General features: G+C 52.1%; 1 protein-coding gene across 1 annotated transcript in view; it reads right to left on the bottom strand.

The window, feature by feature from the left end:
• Nucleotides 1-13,751, bottom strand: part of NCF1 (neutrophil cytosolic factor 1) — an 18,568-nt gene extending 4,817 nt beyond the window's left edge. Inside the window, exons 1-6 of the mRNA XM_014548501.1 lie at nt 13,626-13,751; nt 4,266-4,346; nt 2,998-3,073; nt 2,684-2,849; nt 1,376-1,437; nt 67-189 (exon numbers count right to left, since the gene is read on the bottom strand). Of these exons, the coding sequence (XP_014403987.1) occupies nt 67-189; nt 1,376-1,437; nt 2,684-2,849; nt 2,998-3,073; nt 4,266-4,346; nt 13,626-13,697 (580 nt within the window). The 5' untranslated portion in view covers nt 13,698-13,751. The remainder of the gene's footprint in view (nt 1-66; nt 190-1,375; nt 1,438-2,683; nt 2,850-2,997; nt 3,074-4,265; nt 4,347-13,625) is intronic.
• Between the last annotated feature and the right edge of the window lie 5,876 nt (nt 13,752-19,627).

Raw genomic sequence — 19,627 nt, 5'->3', positions numbered from 1 at the left:
GGAGTTGTGGCCACAGGCCCAAGCAGCGGGGGAGGGAGGTCTGGGCAGGGCAGGCAGGAGACTGACCGCTCTCGCCCTTCTCCACGACGTCCACCACGTCGCCCATGGCCAGAGCCATCTCGGTGCCCGAGCTCTTCTCGTAGTCAGCAATGGCCCGGTACGTCTGCAGGATGATGGGGCCGGTGATGTCTGGGCAGAGGGAGGACAGGGTGAGTGATGCTGTGGGGTGAGCTGCCCCTCCTGGCTCTCCCTGTGGTCCCCAGTGTCCTATCCCCACCCAGCTCCAGGCATCCACAGGTGGCTGCGCCCTGCCGGCGGGAAAGCAGCAGAGATGAGCTTTGCGGCCCTGCATTGAGTGAGCGCCTGTGTGTTCCAGACACTGGTCACACTACACACGTTCCCTTTCTCATTTGATGAGGTTAGCAAGCCGTCCTCCTCAACGTTAACTGCACACAAATCGCTCAGGGATCGTGCTGAAATGAGTTTCTGATTCCATTGGTCTGTGGTGAGACCAGAGAGTGCATTTTCAACCATTCCCAGGGGCTGCTTCTGCTGCTGCCATTACGGGCTGAATTGTGCGCCCCCCACCCCAATTCATATAATGAAGCCCTAACCCTCAGTACTCTAGAATCAGAGTGTACAGTGGGGCCTTGACTTACGAGTTTAATTCGTTTCGAGATCGAGCTCGTTAAGGAGCTCGTTAACTCAAATTACTCTATCAACTCAATGCAAAAAATCGGCCGAGAGACAGCTGGTATCTCAAAAAACTCGTTAGTCGGGACACTCGTAAGTCAAGGCCCCACTGTATTTGGAGATAGAGCCTTTAAGGAGGTGATTAAGGTTAAATGAGGTCATCAAGGCGGGGCCCTGACCCAATAGGACTGGTGTCCTTATAAAAAGAGGAAGAGACACCAGGGATGTATGTGCACAAAGGAAAGGCCATGTGAGGACACGGCAAGGAGGCAGCCGTCTGCAAGCCCAGGAGAGAGGCCTCAGCAGAAACCAACCCTCACACCTTGACCTCAGACGCCCAGGCTCCAGAACTGTGAGAAATAAATGCAAGCTGCCGGCCTGTGGTACTGTGATAGCAGCCAGAGCTGGACAGGATACTCTGTGTCACCCCTGAAGGCCACCTTTGCCCAACCTCCCCCAGCATCTGTGCTGGGCTCTGCAGCCGCGGAGGCCGGGGAGGTACCTTTATTTGCAAGGAGCTCCCTTCGCTATCCAGTGAACCCCAAAGATCCCAGAGTGTAGCCACCAACACCCTCCACAACTGCTCTCGCTGCTCTTTCCCTGTGCACCCTGAGCCCGGCTCCCTGATCATGTCAACGGTCCCCGTAGGGTGACCTGCCCTGGCTGCCCCCGGCCCCCTCACCGGCAGCGGCAGCGTTGGTCTTGCCATCTTTAGGCACCAGGTAGGTCTCCGGCTTTTTCACCCTGCAGCAGAGGACAGTCTGGGTTAGACTCGGCTTCCCCGGGGAATGGGGATGTGGGGAATGGGGCCGCTGCAGAGAGAAGGCCTCGACTGGACTGGCAAGGAAAGGGCATTGGGGGTTCAGGGGTTGTTCCTCCAGCCTGAGGTGGGGACCCCAAGGAGAAGGCGCCAACCGTCAAAGACAGAAAGGGCCTCCTCCCAGCTGCATAGCGAGGCCCTGGCTCTGCTGTCAGCTCCCGGACCAGCAGCCAATGGGAAGGGCTCCCTCCCCGCCGCTGGGAGCTGCCCTTCCCGGCAGCAGGGGTGAGTTCAGGGGCCAGTAAGCACCGGATGGTCTTCGGCAGCCCTGTCCTCCCTCCGGTCTCCCCCCACACTCAGTGGCCACAGAGGGACAGAGAGGGGGTCCTGCCAGCCTGTCCCCTGAGGTCCCACTCAGCCTCAGGCGCTCCCAGGCAGGGCCCTGAGGACAAGAGACCCCTGGGGCGGGGCTGCCAGAGAACCAGGTGACAAAAGGGAGCCAGGGGCCCGAGACCTGTTCAGCAATTCACAGAGGCCACGGACCCCACATCCTCTCACACTTCACTCTCTGTAAGCCAGTGGTTCTCAACCTTCTGGCCCTTTAATACAGTTCCTCATGTGGTGGTGACCCCCAACCATAAAATTATTTTCGTTGCTACTTCATAACTGTAGTGTTGCTACTGTTATGAATCGTAATGTAAATATCTGATATGCAGGATGTATTTTCATTGTTACAAATTGAACATAATTAAAGCATAGTGATTAATCACAAAAACAATATGTAATTATATATGTGTTTTCCGATGGTCTTAGGCGACCCCTGTGAAAGGGTCGTTCGACCCCCAAAGGGGTCGCGACCCACAGGTTGAGAACCGCTGCTCTCCGTAGCACCTAGAACTACATTTGGCCCTCACTGCCCCATCACACATGGGTAAACTGTTTTCAAAAGGCTTTTGGACCCCCGCCCCCCAGCGCCTCCTGCAGCCTTGACGCTCAGAGGGGCCCAAGTGGAGACTTGGAAAGGATGCTGAGTGGCTGCAGGTCACACGAGCCAGGGTTGGAATTTTGCCCCCTTCTCTTTCTGGCTGTGTGACTTCGGGCAAGTCAATGCCCCTCTCTGAGCTTCAGCCTCCTAACCTGTAACCTGGGGGAAGTCCCACCCTGCTAGGGGGCGTTTACCACCTCATTTCCTCTCCCACCTGCCTCGGAACAGGAAAGGAGGCCACTCACTGGCTGTCGGTGGGGAGCTTGAGGTCGTCGGGGCGCACCTTGAAGAAGTCAAGGAGTAGTGGGCAGCGGGAGATCTTGACCGGCAGGCCCATGAGTGCATTGCAGTACTCGGTGAGCGTGCCCTGGCGGTTCTCGGCTGCCCGCTGCCCGTCAAACCACCTCGGTGCTGACCGGATCAGGGAGGGGCACCAGAGAAACAGTGAGCACATTCTCGAGGTCCAGTCCAAGCAGGGGCAAGGGCAGAGGGGGCAGCGTGGAGGGCAGGTGAGGGGAGCCAGGACAGGTGAGCCCACCCAGGTGACTCAGCCCCTCACCTGGCAGATGGGGGATGATCCTGTTCTCTGGGTTGATGTCCCCCGCCTCAATAGGAAACATTTCCTTTAAGGTTTTCTAGACAGAAAAGAAAACGAGAAGGAATATTTTTTCATTGCAACACTGTAAAAGCACAACATTAGAAACGACCTAAATACCCTTCTTATCGCTCTGGCCACAAACTTCTGGTGACGACCTTGATTCCTCTCTTCCTCTCCCACCCCACAGCCAGCCACCAGAAGATCCTTTTGGTTCTATTGCAAACATCTATCCAGAATCTGACCCTTCTTACTACCCACACTGCCAACACCCTGGTCCAAGCTTCCACCAGCCCTGGATTTTATGTCCTTCTTATGTTTCTTTCCCCTTCTGCCCTTGAGGGATCCTCTTAAAGCCTAAGGGATCCTCTCAATCCAGCATCCAGAGGCATCCTCTTAAAACCTAAGTTGGATCCTGTCCCTCCTCTGCTCAGAATGCTACCCGCCTCTCAGCTCCCTCAGAGTGGAAGCCAAAGGCCTCATGTTGGTCTACAAGGCCCTGCTAGACTTGGCCCTGCCCACCCCACTCACCCCTTCTGCCATCACGCTCCCCCTGGTACACTGTGCTCCAGCCAACCTTAAACACTCCAGGCCCACTCCTGCCCCAGGGCCTTTGCACGTGCTATTCCCATTCTCTCCCTACATACACTGAGTGGCCAGTTTATTACGACCAGCCAGATTATTATGACCACCCCATCAGTACTTCATTGACACTTCCAAAAATAGTGCATACTGAAAACTTCCTAAGCAAATACTCTCAAGGTTTTGTTATTATTATTATTATTATTATTATTTGCATAACTAATTCACTTCATTGTACTGATGGGGTGGTCATAATAATCTGGCCACTCAGTGTATATCAAGTATGTCCCTAAAGAATACTCTCTTGAGTTCGTGTGGAATGGGCACAGAGTTTCTGTGTGGGAAGATGAAGACATTTTGGAGATGGATGGTCATGATCAGCATATGACATTGTGAATATACTTAATGCCACCGAGCTGTACTTAAATGGTTAAAATTGTAAATTTATGTTATGCACATTTTACCACAATAAAAATATATTAAGTAAAATGTTTCTTAAAGTTTAAGAAATTCCCCCTTAACTGTGGGCTGGTGAGGACAGACTCCGGGCGCCTCAGCTCCCAGGCAGCACCTCTCTTCTCCCCAAGAGGCAGAGCTGGGACTGGGTGTGCCGTCCCTCCCTGACCCCCTGACCCCAGGCGAGTACTCACATGGAACTCATAGATCTCGGTGAACCGCCGGTAGACCAGCTTCTCGGACAGGTCCTGCCACTTCACCAGGAACATGTACACCTGGGGGTGGGAGGGCCTCGTTCAGCTTCCAAGGAGGCCTCGCCGTGCAGCTGGGCAGCCCCCACCCCCAAGTGAAGCCTGAAGGACTGGGGACAGAGCGCTCTGTGGGGCAACATGACCACAGAAAAGACACTGAATTCAGGGACCCCAGAGCTGCCACTCTCCAGCTTTAGGACCCAGGACAAGATGATTGCCTCTCTCCAATTCCTCACCTGTCATTGGAGATAAAAGTAGGACCTCACCATAGGGCTGGTATGAGAGAGTTTCAGGAAATAAGATACAGAAAGCGCTGAGCTCAAACAATACAAGAACCCAGTAAGGTATTGTATTGTTCCATGTACATAAAATGTCCAGAATAGACAAGTCCATAAAGACAGAAAGTAGATTAGTGGTTGCCAGGTATGGGGGAAGAATAACCACTAGCAGGTACAGGCTTTTGTGTGTGTGTGTGTGTGTGTGGGGGGGGGGGGGATGAAAATCTTCTAAAATTGATTATTGCAATGATTGCGCAACTCTATGCACATACTAGTACTAAAAACCATTGTATGCTTTACATAGGTGCACTGTATAGCATGGAAATTATATCTCAATAAAGCCATTATTTAAAAAATAATTAAGCCTGGCTGCTGTGGCTCAGTGGTTGAGCGTCAACATATGAACCAGGAGGTCACAATTTGATTCCCAGTCAGGGCACATGCCCAGGTTTCAGGTTCGATCCCCAGTGGGAGGTGTGCAGGAGACATCCAATTAATGATTCCCTCTTATCATTGATGTTTCTATCTCTCCCTTCCTCTCTAAAATCAATTAAAGAAATATTTTTTTAATGGTGGAAATGGGCTCTGGGCGGTATTGCTAAGTGGTCAGAGCATTAGCTGGAGCACCGAAGGGTCACAGGTTCAATTACCGGTCAAATACTGGGGTGCAGACTTGATACGAGCCTGGTCTGGTTGGAGCACATGTGAGAGGCAACCAATTGATGTGTTTCTCTCACATCAATGTTTCTCTCTCTCTTCCTCCCACTCTTCCACTCTCTCTAAAAATCAATGGAGAAATGTCCTCAGTGAGGATTAACAACAACAAAAAGGTGAAATGGTAAATTTTATTATATATATTTTTTAATCACTATAACTTAAAAAAAAACAGCAATGTGGTACTATGAACAATAAAAATGGTACAAAATAGAAAATCTAGAAATAGATCAAGTACATATGGAAATTTAGGATATGAAAAAAGTGGCAATTCCAATCACAGATGTAAAGGTGGATTTTTACAAAATTGGTGTTGGGACAACTGACACGCCTTTTAGGAAAAGGGAAAATTGGATTTGTTTTTCACACCACACAGCAGAAATAAACTCCAAGTGGATCAGAGTCATAAATGTAAAAATTGAAACCATGTGAGTGCAATGAAACCGGGCCCCCCCTACACTGAAACCAGGTGGCCCCCGAGGGACCTCAGACCGAAACCAGACCATAATAGTTTTTCTCTGTTTATTTGTAGTGTTTTTCAGCAGATTAACACCAGGCCTCCTCACAGTCCTCCAGAGACCACCAGACTTGGCTGGTCCCAGAGGCTGGAGCAGGCGCAGTTGGCAGTCAAATGGCCCTCGGCAGACCTGTAGAGCACCGCGGAACCAAGGCCTCGGAACTCAAGGAACAGCACCCTTGTTGCCATCTGACTCTTTTTTTTAAAAAATATATATTCTTATTGATTTCAGAGAGGAAGGGAGGGGGAGAAAGAGAGAGATACACACATCAATGATGAGAGAGAGAATCATTGATCAGTTGCCTCCTGAATGCCCTACACTGGGGATCAAGTCTGCAACCCAGGCATGGGCCCTGACCAGGAATCGGATTGTGACTACCTGGTTCATAGGTCAACGCTCAACCACTGAGCGACAACAACCGGGCTGCTACCTGACCCTTGAAGAAGCTCGAGGTTTGTCAGTCAGGAAGATGGGATGTTTAGATCAAATACGGACACATATAGGACTAACCAATAGACTGCCAGGCTGACATGACCTCATTCTGTCCTGCCCTTCCACGCTCCTTACCTTAGATGGCTTAGTTCCCACACTATTCAGACCCTGGATTAGAACTGATGACTATGCATAGCCCCTCCTCACCCTAATTCTTTAAATTTAAATTTACTTCAAATCTTTATTGGGGAGACAGATTTGGGCTTTCTCCCTGTCTCCTCACCTGTCTACCTCAGGAATAAAACTCCCTTTTGTCTGTGAAAAACCTGCTGTTTCAGTGTCTGGCCTTTCTGTGTGCTGGGGCAAAGGACCCACCAACTTTAGTCAGTAACACAAGAAGGAAACATCGGTAGATGGGACTTTCTAACGGACTCAAAACCAAAAGACAGTAGAAGATTGCTACTTCAAATACGTTAACATTCTTTCAAATTTTGTGTATGAAACCATAAGCAATGCCAAAATGCAAATGGTAAACTGTGAGAAAAATATTTGCAATACACATCACAGAGGTTTATCTTCATTGTTCTTTATAGCAATATTATATAATGAATAAATACTCTCCTCCAGAGAGCAGAGGAAATGCAGCCGGGGCAGGTGAGCTGGACAGGTGAGCTGGGCAGGTGAGCTGGGCGGGTGAGCTGGGCAGGTGAGTTGGGCAGGTGAATTGGGCAGGTGAGCTGGGCAGGTGAGCTGGGCGGGTGAGTTGGACAGGTGAGCTGGGCAGGTGAGCTGGGCGGGTGAGTTGGACAGGTGAGCTGGGCAGGTGAGCTGGGCGGGTGAGTTGGACAGGTGAGCTGGGCAGGTGAGCTGGGCGGGTGAGTTGGACAGGTGAGCTGGGCAGGTGAGCTGGGCGGGTGAGTTGGACAGGTGAGCTGGGCAGGTGAGCTGGGCGGGTGAGTTGGACAGGTGAGCTGGGCAGGTGAGCTGGGCGGGTGAGTTGGACAGGTGAGCTGGGCAGGTGAGCTGGGCGGGTGAGTTGGACAGGTGAGCTGGGCAGGTGAGCTGGGCGGGTGAGTTGGACAGGTGAGCTGGGCAGGTGAGCTGGGCGGGTGAGCTGGGCGGGTGAGCTGGGCGGGTGAGCTGGGCGGGTGAGCTGGGCGGGTGAGCTGGGCGGGTGAGCTGGGCGGGTGAGCTGGGCGGGTGAGCTGGGCGGGTGAGCTGGGCGGGTGAGCTGGGCGGGTGAGCTGGGCGGGTGAGCTGGGCGGGTGAGCTGGGCGGGTGAGCTGGGCGGGTGAGCTGGGCGGGTGAGCTGGGCGGGTGAGCTGGGCGGGTGAGCTGGGCGGGTGAGCTGGGCGGGTGAGCTGGGCAGGTGAGTTGGGCGGGTGAGCTGGGCGGGTGAGTTGGACAGGTGAGCTGGGCAGGTGAGCTGGGCAGGTGATTTGGGCAGGTGAGCTGGGCAGGTGAGCTGGGCAGGTGATTTGGGCAGGTGAGCTGGGCAGGTGAGCTGGGCAGGTGAGTTGCCACTCAGCACCATCACACTTCCGTAGAAACAGCTCCAAGGATTGGGGGAAATCACAGAAGGGAAACGTTTTAAAAATTGACAGTTTTATCAAAGTCTCACAGGGTCGCCCATTTATTCGGGGTTGGGGACAATTATTTTATCTAGTTAATTCCGCAATCCAACTTTCCTGATCTACCCCACACACAAAGGGTAAAATTAGAAAAGAAGTAGATTTAGCCCAGTGCAGGAATTTTCGTCTGATGCAATAACTGAAACAGCTTTCAGGTAAATTGTCAGTCTCTCGGGTTTCTCCTCAGCGCGCTTCTTTAAGATGACAGCAGGTTGGCAGTTACTACATAGCTTTGGGGATGTAAAGTACAGCACGGGGAGTGTGGTCAGTAATATTGTCATAACTACGTATGGTGTCAGGGGCACTAGACTTCTCAGGGCATCACTCCATACGCAACAGAAACGTCTAACCACTACGCTGTGCACCTGAACTCATATAGTATTGAATGTCAACTGTAATTGAAAAAACTAAATCAATTGACTGTAAAAAAAATACACATCGCACATAAAGGGTTAATATTTCCAATATATAAAGAACTTTTTTTAATTTGAAGAAAAAAAAGACCAAAAAAATCTGATAGAAAAATGAGCAAAAGGTATGAACAGACAATTCATGTCACACACGTGTATATATGGGACCCTTAAACACATAAAGAGGTGTTTGGCTTTTCTCATAACAACATAAATGCAGGGTGACTAGGTAATTGCAAATTAGTGAAAACAATCTAAATGGTTGTTTGAAGAAACAATGGTAGAGTCATACAATGGGATATTTAAAGATGAAAAAAAAAATACCCAAGAGACTCAATGAATTTGGAGGTAACTCCAGGATGTTATAGGAAAATGAAAAATGAACATAGGTCACCTGGTTTGTTATCTGTGGTCGTAAGGAAGAAATAATAAGAAAATTTCATATAGTTCCACTTATTTTTGTAAAGAGAAATACAGAAAAGATGAACCAGAATGAGTGTTTGGTCGTATTTTTATAACATTTTGATGTCTGAACACATGTGAATATTTTACATATTTAAAAATAAAACCAAACGAACAAGGAGGGGCTTCTGCTCCAAGATAACAATGCTGAGCTCGCCTCCTCCCAGGAACACATCAAATTTACACCAACAGACAGAGCAGCTCCCCCTGAAGAAGAGCTGAGGGCTGACTGAAGAGCTTCTGCACAGCCAACAAGAGAGGCCACCCAGAAACAGGGAGGAGCACAGGGTACAGGCAGGTGGGCACCCCACCCGGCACACTGGCCTGCGGGCGCCTACCGGGAGGTACAGCTTAAAAACGGTAGTTTAAAGCAGCGGCTGCCAACCTTCTGGACCTCACCAAAAGGACCGCAGACCACCGGTTGGCGACCGCTGGTTTAAAGGATACCCAGGCCACACAGGAAGGAAATCCATTCACTAATCCTAGAGCAGCGGTTCTCAACCTGTGGGTCGCGACCCCTTTGGCGGTCGAACGACCCTTTCACAGGGGTCGCCTAAGACCATCCTGCATATCAGATATTTACATGACGATTCATAACAGTAGCAACATTACAGTGATGAAGTAGCAACGAAAATAATTTTATGGTTGGGTCACCACATGAGGAACTGTATTTAAAGGGCCAGAGGTTGAGAACCGCTGCCCTAGAGCGTTTGCCAAGTGGGAGAGGAACTGCAGAAACTCTCTCTGGGCTTGAGGGCAACAGAGCACCATGTGTGTCCCCACTTCTTTCTTTCGTTTTGTTAATCCTCACCTGAGGATATTTTCCCCATTGATTTTTAGAGTGGATGGGAGAGAAGGAGGGATGGAGAGAGAGAGAGAGAAACATTGACATAAGATTAGTTGCCTCCCACACATGCCCTGACTAGGGATGGGGATCAAACCTGCAACCCAGGTACGTGCCCTTGACCTGGAATTGAACCCACAACCCTGCAGTGCGTGGGCCAATGCTCTAACCACTTAGCAATACTGGCCAGGGCTGTGCCCCACTTCTTTTTTTTTTTTTCACTTGAAATCTAGACTCGGCTTTCAATTTGGTCACATTTATATTATGTGAATTTCACCTCATTAACAAAATAAGTTCAAGAAAAAAGAGGGCCCGGAATAGAGCCGTGCGGATAAGAAGCACCTGGACACCCCTCTCTGAGCCTTGATTTCCTGCCTGTGAGTCGGGGAGAGGATTTCAACGGGATGCCTGGGTTACTGCCCTTGCAGCCTGTGGGGGGAGCAGGTGGGCAGGGGTGGGCGGCCCAGCAGCGGACCCCACATGGCCCTCCCTCCTTATCTGCTGTGTGGTAGTGGGCAAAGCTCCTAACCTCTCTGGTCCTCTATTTCTTCAGCTGTAAAAGGGGACCACCACAGTCCGACCTCACAGGAGGCTCAAAGATTAAAGGCGGAGCACCGTGCGGACACATACCGTGTGCCCCCACTTCTTGATCCAGACACTCCAGCTGTAGGCCAGGGCCGTCCCTGTGCACCCCAGGCCCACGGGCTCTGCTGCTTGTCCCCAGGACTCGCTGCGGCTGGCCCAGCTCCAGCAACAGGTCCGGCTGGCCTATCAGGCCGCCTGCACTGCTTGCCTCCAGACTCTCCTCAGCTTCACACCTGCCACAGCTACTACTTCTGCCCGGTGTGGCTTGCCCCTGAACTTGCTGTGGACCAGCAGTCGCCAACCTTTCAGACCTCACGGACCACCAGCTCCAGCCCCTGAGGCTCCCATTTGCTCCTGTTCAGCTCCAGACCCTGGTTCAGCTTCTCCCCAGGGCCTACATGAAGCCTAAGCCAGCCAAGGCAGTCCTGCTGCAGCCTGCCCCAGTGACTTCCCTTGGCCCATACCCATTCCAGCTCCAGCTCCAAGCCCCAGTGAACTTGCCCCCAGGACTCCCTTAAGGCCCACAAGTGCTCCAGCTGCAGGTTCCAGCACCAGCTGGCTTGCCAAGTGCACCTGGCTCACACACTCTGCAAAAGGGAAGTTCCTGCACTAGGCCACTCATTCGAGACCAGGAGAGGTTGCTGGTTCACCTAATTCATATAAACAAACACAGAGACAGCCAAAACGAGCAGAGAAATGTGTTTCAAATGAAAAACCTAGACAAAACCCCAGAAAAAGGACTAAATGAGACAGAGACAAACATTCTAAAGAGTTCAAAACACTGGTTATAAGGACGCTCAGTGAACTGAGGAGAAGAATAGATGAACTCAGTGAGAAATTTAACAAAGATAGAAACCACAAAAAGGAACCAGCCCGAAATGAAGAATACAATAACTGAAATGAAGAATACATTAGGCCCTTGACCGCTTTGGCTCAGTGGATAGAGCGTTGGCCTGCGGATTGAAGGGTCCCAGGTTTGATTCCGGTCAAGGGCATGTACCTTGGTTGTGGGCACATCCCCAGTAGGGCGTGTGCAGGAGGCAGCTGATCGATGTTTCTCTCTCATTGATGTTTCTAACTCTCTATCCCTCTCCCTTCCCCTCTGTAAAAAATCAATAAAATATATATATTAAAAAAAAAAAGAACTGCAAAAAAACCACTTAAATTTGCCCTGGCCGGTGGCTCAGCAGTTAGAGCATTGGCCCATGCACTGAAGGGTCAAGGATTCCATTCCCATTCAAGGGCACGTACCTTGTTGCAGGTTTGATCCCTAACCCCAGTAGGGGCTTGCAAAGGAGGCAACCAATTGTTGTCTCTCTCTCTCTCTCTCCACCCTCCTTCCCTTCCACTCTCTCTAAAAAAAAAAAAACAATGGAAAAAATATTCTAGGGTGAGGATTTAAAAAAAAGAAAACTTGCCCATCTGGCATGGCTTAGCAGTTGAGCGTCAACCTATGAACCAGGAGGTCACAGTTTGATTCCCGGTCAGGGCACATGCCCAGATTGTGGGCTTCATCCCCAGTGTGGGGCGTGCAGGATGCAGCAGATCAATGATTCTCTTTCATCACTGATGTTTCTATCTCTCTCCCTTCCTCTCTGTAAAATCAATTTTTAAAATATATTTTTTTAAAAAAGAAAACTTACATTTGACTTAATAGGTTAGTAGGTTTATTGCAATAGTGGTATGGGCATAGTAATTCTGAAACAAGTGGATGTGTTTTGTTGAATTGAGCAAAGAAGTAAATATAAGGATGTTGTTGGGAGCCAGGCTTCTCACAGTGAGAGAAAGGAGCTACAAATATAAAATGGTGAAAGGCAAGAATGAAATGAAATGGCTACTTTCCCCAGTCTGTCTACTCGAAGGACATGAGCGATGACACCTCAGTGGCAGTGAGCACACCTAGCTTCCAGATCTTCGGTTCTAAGATCACTCCCCACTAAAAAGAATCAGGGGTCCTTAGCAACATGGCTGAGTGCAGGGCTGGGCCTGGGAGAGTAACCTGGACCATCTTGTGCCAGAAGTAAGAATGTGCCCAAAGAATGGCAGGCACAGAAGCCAGCTTGAAGGAGCTCCCACTGACCAAATCTGAGCATCAAAGTAAGTTATGATAGTAATGGATTACAATCCATTGAATAAAATCAGAATCCATGGATCCATATCGGCAGAAGTAAACAAATAAAAGGAGAAGGGAAGGCCCTTGCAGAAAATGTTGAGTGATAAATGCAGAAGGAATGATTGAGTGTAAAAATCACCATGTAGCAATCATTGCAGTCATCTGATTCAGCCATCAGTTACTATAAGGAACGGGATATTCACATATCTTCAAATTTCTACCCACAGGTTAGTCTATTTAAAACAAAGGGAGGGAAAGTAACTGTACAGCAGAGGAACTTGGAGGACCTGTCCAGGACTTGGTGCCCAATGCTCTCGGCCAGTATCAGAACCAGTCACAGTCCCCTGCCACCTGGTAGGATCTATGAGAAGAACCCAGCATCACCCAGCGCCATCTGTGCATAACCTGAATCGAGTGAAGTATCGGACACACCCAAATCGAGGGACAGACTACAAAATAACGGGTCCCATCTCTTCAAAACGGCCAAGTCGAGAGGACAAAGGAAGACGGACTGACCCGGATGAAGGAGGGCTGAAGAGACAGGACAACTGACATGGAACTGGTGATTTGGGATTGGATCCTGGGCCTGAAATAGTCTTACAGCACAGAGGACAGGTGACATCTGAATAAGGTGTGTGGGTTGGATTACAGTGTTTATCAATGTTCATTTCCTCATTTTGACACATTTGCACCCTGGCTCTGTAAGAGAAAGTCGCTGATTTTAAGCAATACACACCACAGTGTTCAGAGGTTATGAAACAACTACTCCAACTCAGCTCTCAAGTGTTTCAGGAAATTTATATTCAAGAGACAGAAGGGACCAGGGAGGGAAGGAGGGAGAGATGGAGGGGGAGAGGGAGAGGGGGAGCAGAGAAAAGAGAATGCAGATTGTCCCTGGCCTTCCTCTGGGCTTGGGGACCGTATATGGGGTGTGATGTCTGGACAGACACTCCCCCAGGTCCCCATGCGGCTGCGGGGAGACTGCGGGGACGGAGAGCCCGCCCACCTCCGGGAGGACCTCTCCCTAAAGCCGGGGTGGTCCGGGAGGGCTGCCCGGAGGTGGAGGCGCACGCCCTGGGCCTGAGCGCGGGCTGGCTGCCGGGAAGGGTACGGGAGTGGAGAGGGGACTTGGCTGGGGTGCGGAGTGAGGTGGGCTGGCAGGGCCGGGTGCCCGGGCGCGCATCCTTTTCAGGGTCCCACGTCCACTGCTGACCCCGACGGGCAGACTGAGGCCCGGAGACAGGGAGCCGTTCGCCCGCGGTCTCGCCCTGCCACCCCCGCGGTCCGGGGCCCCCCGCCCCCCATCCACTGCTCACGTAGTGCTGGCTGGGGACGTAGCGCTTCTCGAAGCCCAGGAGGGCGATGTGGCGGATGAAGGTGTCCCCCATGGCGGGCTGCGCGGCCGCTCTGGCCCGGGCGCCCCGGGCTGGGCCTTAAATGGGCTGGAAAGAGGAAGTGGCCCCTGTCAGCCGGGCTGGGGCAGGAGGGGCGGAGGGCGCAGAACAGGCTTCCTCCTTCTTTCATCGTCTGGGTCTCCCCGGGCCCCACCGCGGGGACGCGGACGGCCGCTCGCACGCATGGGTGCGGGGACAAGCCTGTCCTCGTCCTTGTCCTCCCCGTGGCCTGCAAGGCCTCGCAGGTGGGGATTCCCTCACCACCGCTCCTGGTGGCGGCCTCTGCCCCCCCCAACCCCCCCAATGGCCTCTGCCGACCCCAAACACAACGGGCTGCCCCCGCGCCCCCTGGCCCATCTCCCACAGACCTGTAACTCCCTCCCTCGCGTTCTCTAGGTTTCTGCTCCAATGGCACCTCCTCGGAGCGGCCTTCCATGATAATTACACATAAAATAGCAAAACTTCATGCCTCCCCAGGCCGCCTTTCTGTTTTTATTCAGAGTACTTCCCACAACTGGCAAATTACCCATTTCATGTTTGCCGGAGTGTGAGCCCCATGAGCACAAGGACTTGGCCTGCTCAGGCACCCAGTGGACCCCCTTCAACATCTGGAGAGTGGCTGCCTCACTCACTGCTGAATGAATGGACGCCTCCAGGGCCGTGTGTGCAAGGGTAGGAGCACATCCCTGTGTGAGCCCGGCTGAGGGCCAGTGGCAGCTGGGACAGACTTTCTGACCTGAGTTCAAATCCTGGTCAAAGAATGGGCCCTCAGAGCTGGCTGTGTCCTCCTGGGTGATGGGGCCATCTCTGCCCAGAAGGGGATTTGGGAGGAAGAGGTGAGGAGGGGAGCAGCGCACCTGAGAGAGGCCAGTTTGTGGCCCAGGCGGGCAGATTGCAAAATTGAAACATGACAAAGGCAGTGGGCACCGCGAGCCATGGGCCCCCCTGGACTTATGGGGGCCAGGGTTGGGTTGGCGTCTGGCTCAGAAGAACTTGTTTGGGAGGTCCCCTTCAGTCGCTGCTGCTCCCTCCCACCTGCAGGTCACCAGCCCTGGGTGTGACAAGCCTTGCAAGTCCTTTCCATTACGCATCAAGGACCTTCCCACACAGCAGGATACACTGCTCAGCAATGAAACGGAACCGCCACACAGGGGCGAACCTTCCGACAGTGTGGTGGGAGGGACGGCAGGGGGAAAGCACACCTGCAGAACGTGTCTACCAGCGCCAGCTGCCCACGCCGGTCTGGGGGGTTGGAAGGCAGCGTGACCTGGTGGGAGCGGTACTGACGGGGGAGCAGGAGGCCGCAGGTGATGGGCCTTTTCTTGATAAGGATGCTCGTTCCACAAGTGTGCGCACTTTCTGAAAAGTAATGTAGCCCCACGCAAGGAAATCTGTGGATGGCTTTGTTCTCTGGGTCTGTTTTACTTTAATAAAAAGTTGAAAACAACAAATGGACTGAATGACTTCACATCAGGAGGGAGGGCCTGGCACAGAGCACTGGGCTCACTGCTGAGTGGCTGCCCTTTAATTATTCAGTAAATGGCCCCTTCCTGACAGACTCTGTTAGTCTCTGATCTGCCCTGTCCCTCAGGTGCTGCTTGAGATCCCTTTGCAGAGGTCATACTCACAGCATTGCTTACCAGGGCATGTCTAGGGGAAGGGCAAGCAGGACCTCCTCCTGAGCTCAGGGTCCGTGGCCCTAGCACTTCCTTCCCTTCCTCCCAGAAATCTTTCCACTCTTGCATAACTGCCTGGCTGGGCTGCCCTGGCCAGAGGACACCAGCCACAGCGGCTGGGCTGGAGCCGGGAGCTGGCAGCTGCTACCTTTCCACTTCCCTCCTGTGGCCTCCCCATGGCTCGCCTTGCCCCTCACATGGCCTCCGGCAGAGAAGTGGCCAAGGCACGAAGTGATAAGAACTCGTTTTACCCTGGGGTGACCCGTCAGCGGACTTACAGCCTTTTGTCACCATGAGATAGGACTGAGTTTTATGCACTGGCTGCCGGTGACCAAATGATTAGGAAAGGAGTAAACGTAAGTGAAGGAAGGAGGTAATGAATAAATATCAGATTGGGGAGTGTGAGATACAAACTTTTAAAGTTTTAAAACTTTTAAATTGTGAAATACATAGAAAATTGCAGGCAAATGTACAGTTTCTTATAAAGTAGATATCTAGCTCCATGTCACCTAGAGCTAGGTTCTATTGGTCTGAGAACAATACCGAGTCCCCGGAATCCCCCCACTTCCCAGTGAAGTGCGTGTTAGTGAAGGACTTACCCTGGGTCAGGAGTGCTTTATATCTATGATCACATCTTATCCTCACAATGAGGTGATCAGGTAGGTACAACTATCATCCCACTTTACAGATGGGAAAGCTGAGGCTCAAAGAGGTAAATAGATTGCCACAACTGGTAAGCAAAGAGCTGGGGCTTGAACCCAGGCAGTCTGGATCCCAGGTCCCTGCTCCTAACCACTGGGATCATCTGCTTTGTTTTTTTAACATTTTTTAAAACTTGATTTCAGAGAGAGGAAGAGAGAGGGAGAGATAGAAACATCAATGATGAGAGAGCATCATTGATCGGCTGCCTCCTGCACACCCCTACTGGGGATTGAGCCCACAACCGGGCATATACCCTGATTAGGAATCAAACCGTGACCTCCTGGTTCATAGGATGCTCAAACACTGAGCCATTCCAGCCGGGCTCTTTTTTCTTTTAATCCTCACCAGGGGATGTTTATGTGTGAGGAAGTGGAGGGTGGGGGGAGGAGAGAGGCATTGCTCAGTTGCCTCTTGTATGGGCCTGGACTGGAGATGGAACCTGCAACCTAGGTATGCGCCCTGACCGGGAATCAAACCCATCACCTTTTGGAACACGGGACAACTGAGCCACCCAGCTAGCACTACTTGGTTCTTGAACAACATGAGAATGAATGCTGATTGGTGGTTCACACGGGAGGCCTCGCCAGCCTGCATGAACGCCCCAAAGAGGGAAACTCTTACATTGGGACAGACTGGAGGAGAGGTGGGGCTTCCCAGTCTGGCCTCAAGAGTCTTGGCTTCTCTCTAGAGGCCACTTTCTCCACACGGAGGCCTTACCCAGAGGAGCTGGGTTGGGCTGACCAGTTCCTCAACCAGGAAATCCCCAAGGCGGGCCATGGAGACAGGCTGTGTGAAGAGGTGTTTGGCATCTCAGCCTGAGGCCCAGGCAGTGCTTCCGAGGGAATCCTAGAATTGGAACAAGTCAGCCCTTGCTTAGGAGTTTTCCTCGAGTTTAACTTGAAGCCCTCCTGCCCCCTCAAGCGAGCAGCCTGGGTCCCCATGCCAGGCCCAGCAAATAAGGCCTCGGGGGCCAGCCCACAGGGCCAGTTCTCGCCTGGTGCCTAGAGTAGATGGGCCCCGAGTCACTGCTGACAGGCAGGCAGAGGGGCCCCTGGGTGGTGATGCCAGCTGTGTGGGGCTGAGGCTCTAACCGCAAGCTGGTGTCTCTATGCAGAAATGTCAGCCGCTCACTATCCGCTTCCCAGGGGACCCTGAATCTTCCTTTCTGGCAAAATCAGACTAGGAATGGGCTCTGGCCAGGTCTGGGGTGGACCTCGAGTCCTCCTCAGAAGGGAACAGGTGCCTGCACTTAGGAGACAGGCTCAGGGCAGAGTCAGTGTTGGGAACCACACGCCCTGGAGTCTCTCCCCCCCTTGGCCTCTGGACAGTGGAGGGCATGCGCACACTGACCACTGGCTGTGGGCACGGTGGCTTGACAACCACATAGACCTGCTCTGAACCCTGGTTCTTTCATTTCTATGTGTCCTTTGGCAAGTTAACACTAACAGTGAACCTATTTCTTGGGCCATTGTGTCCCATGAGAGCAGGCCCTCAGGTTGCTGGGACCACTTGTGCCAGGCTTGGACCACGGGTGGGCTCCCGTTCTCGGTGGGAACTGTTGGTGGAGAGGTGGGTGGGACTGTGGGATACAGCCTCGGGTCTAGAGCTGGCAGAGCTCAGCCTTTCCTCTGCCGGGGACAGAGCAGAGGGCAAGGCCTCAAACAGAAAGAAGCCTGGGAGTCCTGGGAACAGGGCTCTGTTCCACTGCAATGCAGCTTCCGACACCAAAAGGGCCTTTGGCAAATACCTAATGAATGGGGATTCTGCAAGCAAGTCCTACTCCAAAACCAGGAGCCCCAACTCCTCCCACTGTCTCCCAGGGCCTGCTGTGCCCCGCTCCAGACCCACCTCCCGACTCTTCCTTGCGGAATGGGCCCAGATGTGGCATGCAGTGAGAGTTATTTGAAACTCATCAACCACCCACCCAAGGTTAATCCAGCAGCAAGCTAGGACCTCAGGGAGTTTTGTGACGATGTTTGAATTTGAAATGAAGTCCAGTAACGGGGAAATCCTGCCTCTGGATCCAGTCACCAGGGCTGGGCGGCATTTCCACATCTCTCCAGCCCTGAGTGCAAGAGTCAGCTGGCAGCATGATGAGGTCAGGCTGGGATTTGCCAAGGGCTCAGTACCTTTGGCAATTCCAAGGGTATAAGGACAGGAAAGACACACAGGAACACATAAGTCTGGAGGGGTGGGTCTCCTGTAGACAGGTAGCTAACAGAGATGTGAAGTGGCCAGTCTTGCATGAAGCACCAGGATCACAATGATGCCACCTGTGGGACTGAAGCCCCTGAGAGCCTGCGAGTCCACACTTGCTTGCCATCTTCTACCACGGATTTTTCCTAGAGGATCTAGACTCGTCACCATAAGGGAGAGGACACTTTTAGCCTAAATTGCAGAGCATCAATTCAATAGGCCCTTTCAGGATTTATCTTGATCTCATGACCTAGGATGTGGGCTGTCTATTCTTTTGCTGCCTCTTGGTGGGTCTGCCCCACTCTTACTGAAACACGTGGGGACACCCTCACCAGGTCCTCTCGGGCACTGCCCAAGGCATGGTCTTTGATCGCTTTATGGAGCTTGAGGCACTGGAGACTGCAAATGAGCAGCCTTGAGACCACGCATGAAGTGGAAGCTACTAAATGCCTGTAAACCACCTTGCTTCTGAGAAGGAAATCTGGCAGGAAACACCTTTGCAAATGGATATTGTGTCATAGCTTGCTTTCAGCACTAGCTTTTCTGACACTTCCTCAAAACAAAACCAAGAGGTATGCGTGGCTGGGGGTGAGGCAGGGCAGGAGGGGGAGGTAAAGTGACACAAGACCCTATTAATCCTGCTTTGCTTTGTTTTTCTCAGCTCCAGGGGTGAGGAAGACCCTGGGGCAGCCAGGCTAGCCAGTCCACTCTGTTTTTTTAAAGTCAACAGGTCATGAGGCTCCTAGGGAGTCATTTCCACAAACCAGCTGCCAGCTGCCTTAAACTGCTCTGAGCCAAGGTTGGCAGCCAGGAGGTGAAGCACAGAGAAGTTAATTACCTCTTATCCCGTATTGGAGTAAAGCAGAAGCCAAACTAGAGGCTGGGAAAGCAACCTCTGGGCGGGGCCGGGAGGAGGGCAAACAGAAGGATGAACAGCCCCATTTGTGCTCATCCCACCAGACTCACAGGTCTGAGCAGCACAGTGAAGAGCCCATACACTAGAGAGAGTGGCCTAGAGGCCATCTCAATTCCTAACACGCCACCCCTCTCCCTTCCCCCTCACAAAGAACCTGAGGCATCCCTGGGAGAACGGCTCTTCTTCCAAACTCACACTTCCATTGAGGACAAGCACTGGGCCGTGCATTCCAGAGATGCCCACTGGTGTGTGGCAATGATCAGCCCACTAACAGTTAAGCCAAGCGAGTTCCTGGAATTCTAGTCAGGGGCTGGGGCGTCAAGTGAAACTGGAAAGGCCTGTTCAGTCTTCCTCTCAAGCAGACCTTTCGGTCCCTGGGGGGGAAGAAAGCAGAAACGGAGGCAGGAAGGATGCTCAGAATGACCAACTGCTTC

The sequence above is a fragment of the Myotis brandtii genome, unplaced genomic scaffold (assembly GCF_000412655.1).
Source record: "Myotis brandtii unplaced genomic scaffold, ASM41265v1 scaffold510, whole genome shotgun sequence".
Classification (NCBI taxonomy): domain Eukaryota; kingdom Metazoa; phylum Chordata; class Mammalia; order Chiroptera; family Vespertilionidae; genus Myotis; species Myotis brandtii.
The sequence above is the reverse complement of the archived record's forward strand: the minus strand, read 5'-3'. Positions and strand labels throughout refer to the sequence as shown.